General features: G+C 54.0%; 1 protein-coding gene across 3 annotated transcripts in view; it reads left to right on the forward strand.

Annotated features, from left to right (window-relative positions):
• The window catches only part of NACC2 (NACC family member 2), a 15,303-nt gene extending 9,772 nt beyond the window's left edge, over positions 1-5,531 (forward strand). For all 3 annotated transcript variants that reach the window (XM_010721018.3, XM_010721019.3, XM_010721017.3), the window contains exons 3-5: positions 2,288-2,455; positions 4,281-4,386; positions 4,607-5,531. In XM_010721018.3, coding sequence (XP_010719320.1) covers positions 2,288-2,455; positions 4,281-4,386; positions 4,607-4,838 — 506 coding nt within the window. In that variant the 3' untranslated portion in view covers positions 4,839-5,531. The remainder of the gene's footprint in view (positions 1-2,287; positions 2,456-4,280; positions 4,387-4,606) is intronic.
• The last annotated feature ends 11 nt before the right edge of the window (positions 5,532-5,542 follow it).

The following is a 5,542-nucleotide window of genomic DNA, read 5'->3' on the forward strand; positions in this document are numbered from 1 at the left end:
GGGGGGAAATCTGGATGCAGCAGAGCTCTAGGATGGCAAAAGGCTGGGCTTGGAAGTTATGAAATCCCTCACTGACAGGAGCGCCTGTCATTAAAAATTCATCTAAAATAGCCATTATGGAAGAGTTGTGGTAATTAGCTGAGAGAATAGTTTTCTCTCCTGGCCTCTGATTCCTGACAGTGAGGAAGGAGGGCACAGAGCAGCCCAGGATCTGCAGTGAGCAGCCCTGACCTGCTGCCATCCGCAGCCAGCAGGAGCAGTGCGAGCAGTGGGGCTGGGCAGGAGGATGTCACCTGCGAGGGGTCGGGACGCCTGTAAGGACTGCAGGGCAGCATTAGTTCCCCCTGGTTTTCCACGGGAGCTGTGTGCACTCACCCCGTGCCCTGGGTCAGGCACCGCTGCCCTTTTTAGGCATTAAACTCATGGCGGTTTCCCTCCCGTAAAGCACAGATGTTTAATTTTAGGCTGGCAGATGTTTCACTCCTGGCTGAGGTCTGCAGCGAGGCAAGATAGGGGTATTTATAAAGCGGTAATATTTTTCCTATACTAATTCCAGATTACCTCTCTGTATAAATAGGTCACAAATCAAATCTCTGCATTCCAGCACGTTGTTATACATGTCCCGTTTGTGCAATGTAAACCAGCACAGGCAGGGCTGTGCTGTGCCAGGGGATGCTGCGGTGGGGTGAGCCCATGGCCTGCAGGATGGAAGCTAATGGGCTAAAGCTGTTTGGAGAGAAACTTCTCAGGAGAGAAGGTGAAAATGATCCGTGCGTTGGCACAGAGCAGATGGAGGTGATTTTGTAGCCGTGGGCTCGTGACTTGTGGCTTCCCATTGCAGCTCTGCGCCCGGGCGCTTCCCACTGCAGTGCTGTCTGCTGCATCCTCACAAGTTGCAGATGCAAAATGAAATCCGTGCCTGGCGTGCAGCTCTCTCTGCTTCCTCTGCAGTGCTTCCTGCTCCCCTGGTCGGGGTGGGCTCGGTCCAGGCAGAGCTGCTCCAAACAATGCACAGCATTGTTCGTGTTGGAAGGAGCTGCTGCCCTCTGAAGATCCACATTAATTAGCAGCGAATACTGTCCTGTTCTTCCGAGCACAGTGGCCAAACAGAGTTGCTTTCTTTGAGAACATGGGAGCAAAGTGTCCCTTGTGCTCTGCATCTTTACATAACTGTTCTGTGCCGTGCCGGCCGTCTGCTGGGAGCAGTCCTGAACCTCCCAGGGCTTGTTGGTGGCACCGAGTTTGTGCTCGTGTTGGATCGAGGCTGATCCCAAAAATGAGTTGTGCCCATGTGTAAGGAGGAGCTGGTAGACAGCAAGACAGATGTGACCGAAGCATATTAGTGGATGATCCCAGATTTGTATTTCAATGGGAAATTAGTGTGTGAGCGGTGATAGAAGGGTGTCTGTCCCACCTGCTGCAGGAGCTGGCTGCTGCACTGCTTGCACAAAGACGTGGCCAGGCACTGCTGCAGGGGGACACGGCATGTGCAGAGCATTGCTAAGGGGTGGCTGGGGTCTACAAAGCCCATCACACACAGGTAGCACAGTGAGCTCTGTGCCACACCCCTGCTGCCAGCTGCTGCTTCAGGGCTGTGTGGGAGCACAGAAAGCTGTGGGTGAATGTTGGCTTAGGGTGTGTTTGTGCTGTGTTCGGCCAGCTGTGTGCTGCCCATTATTTTTGGGGTGCGGCAGAATTGTGGCAGCCCCTTCCGTTCCTGTCTGCACGCTGAGCACAGCTCTGCCATGATGGAGAAAGGTGCAAGCCTGGAAGCAGAAATGCGGTCCCAAATCATGCAGCAAAGTGCTGTTGCTGGGATGGTGCAGCGGGTCGGCCCCGTGCACTTCAGGGCTGCTTGGTGTGCCATTGCCCTCCAAATGGGTCTGCAGATGGGGCTGTTGTATGTGGAGAGGGGAAATGTGGCTTCAGCAAGAGAAGCAGTTAAGGTACCAAAGGAGGTATTATGGAATTTGGGTGATCTGTTGCCCGTTTTGGAGCCCACCGTTGGGTTGCAGCTCACCCCATGATGCCTGGGGTAGCCATCTCCGCATGCACACCCCATTTGCAGGCGTGGGGCAGGGGTGGAGAGCTGCCTGCCCGCACCAGGGACTCAGCTGGAGGCAGGCAGGGCATCGCTGGCTGCAGGAGCCTTCCGTGGCACCAAGCCCCTCTGCGGGCTGCACCGCTTCCCTCCAGGCCCTTCCTGGAGAAGCTGCAATGCACCCTCCTGGTGACACCGCGCCTCTCCCGTGCACCGCGTTAATCTTCTTCCCTTTTAATTTTTAAGTCGCACAAGAAAAGCCGGAGCAGATCCCGCTGGAGAACCGCTCCTGCGTCCTCATCCGCCGGGATCTGGTTGCCCTCCCAGCCAGTCTCATCAGCCAGATCGGGTACCGCTGCCACCCGAAGCTCTACTCCGAGGGGGACCCTGGGGAGAAGCTGGAGCTCGTCGCAGGTAATGAGGGGCAGCACCTCCAGGTTTGGGAACTGCTGGAAACCTCTGCTACTGTCCTGCCTGAAACGTCTTCTTCCCCTTGTGCCGCTGCAGGAGCCGCGCGTGCCCTTGCTTTGTCTTTCTGGATTATTCATCACCAATCATCTTTTAAAAAAAAAAGAAGGAAAAAAAAGTTCTGAGTTTCCTTTAATTTGCTGATAGAAAAATGTGTCATTAACAGGATTTATTCAATTGAATTAATTTAGCATTTTAATTGAATTCTGCAGCTTGTGTTCTTCCTGATTGGTGTGGGCTGCATGGCAATTGTATTTTGATTTAGATGCACTGATCTTTTTTTTTTTCTCAATAAAAAAATAATAATAATTCATCAGACTAAAAGATTTACAAAGCAACGGAAGTGAAATTGGTGCCGGTGAGCAAGCTTTGAAAAACCCATCTAAAAATTGGGGGTGTTTCAAGCTGCCTGGTTGGGAGGAAGAGAAGGGATGGGATTTGCTTGGACCTTTCCCCCATCCTTACTTTCAGAGTGGTGGGAAACGTGCAGTCAGTGGGGACCTGGCTGCCCCCCCGTGCTGGGTTATGGCTCTGCTGGGTGCAGGACGGAGCCCTTGAGCTGCTGCCGTGGGTCTGTATTGCAGAGACCTCTGTGTGGCTGCAGTGCCCAGACCTGATTCCAGCCCCACGAGCCGTGGGCTGCTGCTCTTTCCTCCATGCTGCAGTGCCCCATGACACAGCACGAGCTGCTTCCCCCCACCAGGTCACTGCATTTGGGTGAAGTGGCACCCATGCAGTGCCCTGCCGAAGGACGTGGCAGTGCCACTCTGCTCCCCTTCATCTGTGCCCGATTGTCTCCGGTCGGAGCAGGATTGTGGCTGTGCTTTGCAGAGGGGCTGGTAGCACTGGGCAGGTCTGTGCTGGCAGACAGGAGCCGTGGTTACGTGGGATCAGGAATATTCATTTTGTGTCCATTTACATTTTGAGTGAGACTTCTTACAAGCACAAAGCGGTGCGGGTCATTTCCACGGTGCACGCTGCAAGCTGGGGGCACCTCAGCTTCATTTACGTTTTTCCAGCTGGAAAAAGAGATGAACGTCTGTACCCAGCAGCAGCTGCCTGGGCTGTTTTCCCTCTGCCGAAGTGGAGCTGCCCATGGCAGCACTCAGCATTCCCTCTGCTGCTTCATCCCGTGCCATCGCTCTGCAGCCCATTGATTGCTGCCCCTGGTGCATCCTTCAGCAGGAGCCTCTGGGAACCCCCCCGAGCTTTTCCCTTTGTCTCAGGCTTTCCTGCCACTGTGGATTCTGCAAACTTCAGCAGCTCTGTCTGCACAGCCTTAAGCTGGCCTTGCGATGGTGGCAGTAAATCCGATGGGCGGACGCAGTGTGCGGAGCTGCTGTGACATCCAGAGCAGCACTCACACATTTCCAGCTGCTTTTGTCCGTGAAATCTGGGCTCTGGGCACTGTTCTGCAAATCTAGGAGAGATTCTGTTTCTCCAGTAGGTGTTTGTATATGTTGAGAGCAAAGGGTGTCTTTATTTCTGTGCTAGATGGGGATTTTGCTCTCATTTTAGTTATGTTCTCCTCTCTTTCACTCGAGAAAAGACAAAGCCAATCACTTTGGGCTTTTCTTCCTTCAGAGAGAACAAACAGTCCGCTTGTATATACAGTACCACGTGTTCTGTGTGTCTTTGCAGGGTGGAAAAATCAAATGCTCTTGTTTGGCTCCTGCAGACCATCCTGCACAGACCGCCCATTGCCGGGCTCTCGCCCTGCCCTGCAGCACAGCACAGCCCATCCTCACCCCCAGTTCTCCCTCTCTTCCAGGCTCAGGTGTTTACATCACGCGGGGGCAGCTGATGAATTGCCACTTATGTGCTGGTGTCAAACACAAAGTCCTCCTGAGGCGTCTCCTGGCCACGTTCTTCGATCGGTACGTCCTGCTCCCCAAGGGACCCAAAGTATTTGCTGGTGTTCTGAGCGTGCCAGCAGATGATGTGTGAATGTGTCACCCTCTGGATCTGCCACGCTTCTGTGCCATTTCCCAGCAATGCCTGAACAATTTCCAGTTCCTTGCCTTAAAACCTCCGATCTCGGTGCCCCAATGGGCCGTGGGTGCCCGGTGTGAGGGTGTTGCTTTGCCTCTCCTGCAGGAACACCCTTGCCAACAGCTGCGGAACCGGAATCCGCTCCTCCACGAGCGACCCCAGCAGGAAACCTCTGGACAGCAGAGTCCTGAACGCCGTGAAACGTAAGGAGAGGGGTTTGCTGCTGCTGGGGTGGAACTGCATGCCGAGAGCAAAGCCAGAACCTGAGCAGGGAAGGCCGTCTCTGTTGCGCTATAGGGGGAAACGTTATGGCGAAATTAGGTGGCAGGGAAATTGATTTTATAATGTCAGTTTTTTGGTCTGAATTTAATTTTTTGTTTGGCAGCATCTTAATAGGAAGCGTCATCGCTACTTGACTGTTTCGCTGTGTTTTAAAACGTCAATTTCGCAGTTAATTATGGGGTGCTCTAAGAAGGAAATCAAAATGATGGCTTTTGGCAGCACTCAGTGCTGGATACTGCTGGACTGGGTCTGGCTGCCCTGGCTTTCATGCCCTGGGCTGTCTGAGGCCAGGGCCCGGGGGGTTCGGCTGCTGACCCTCAGTAGGGAGCTGCCTTTGGCACCGTGCAGCCCATCCCACCTGCTCTTGGTGTATGGTGGAGAGGAAGGGTTCTGTCACCCCGCTGGAGTCCGCGTGGCGTATTTACTGACTGTAAATATCACACTGAGCTCTGCAGAGAGGAATGGAGCGGCGAATGTTCAGAAGCACTGCAGGGGCTGCTGCCTGGGTGCAGTGCTCCCACAGCTCTGGCCAGGCTGGCAGCGCCCCAGCTGAGATTTGCTGTTGTGTATCAGGGCACCGGATGATTTTTCAGGCGTTTCACGGGGAAATATCCAGTACACGAGCTATAGTTGGTCATTACTCATTGCAGGTTTTGCTCTGTAACATCAGAGCTGTTGGTGGATCCATTGGTGGGTGCCTCCCCAGCTGGCGGCTGGGCCTGCTGGTTGGGAGCCCACTATCCCAGGGCTCGGTCCCTC

Source organism: Meleagris gallopavo, chromosome 19 (assembly GCF_000146605.3).
Source record: "Meleagris gallopavo isolate NT-WF06-2002-E0010 breed Aviagen turkey brand Nicholas breeding stock chromosome 19, Turkey_5.1, whole genome shotgun sequence".
Lineage (NCBI taxonomy): Eukaryota > Metazoa > Chordata > Aves > Galliformes > Phasianidae > Meleagris > Meleagris gallopavo.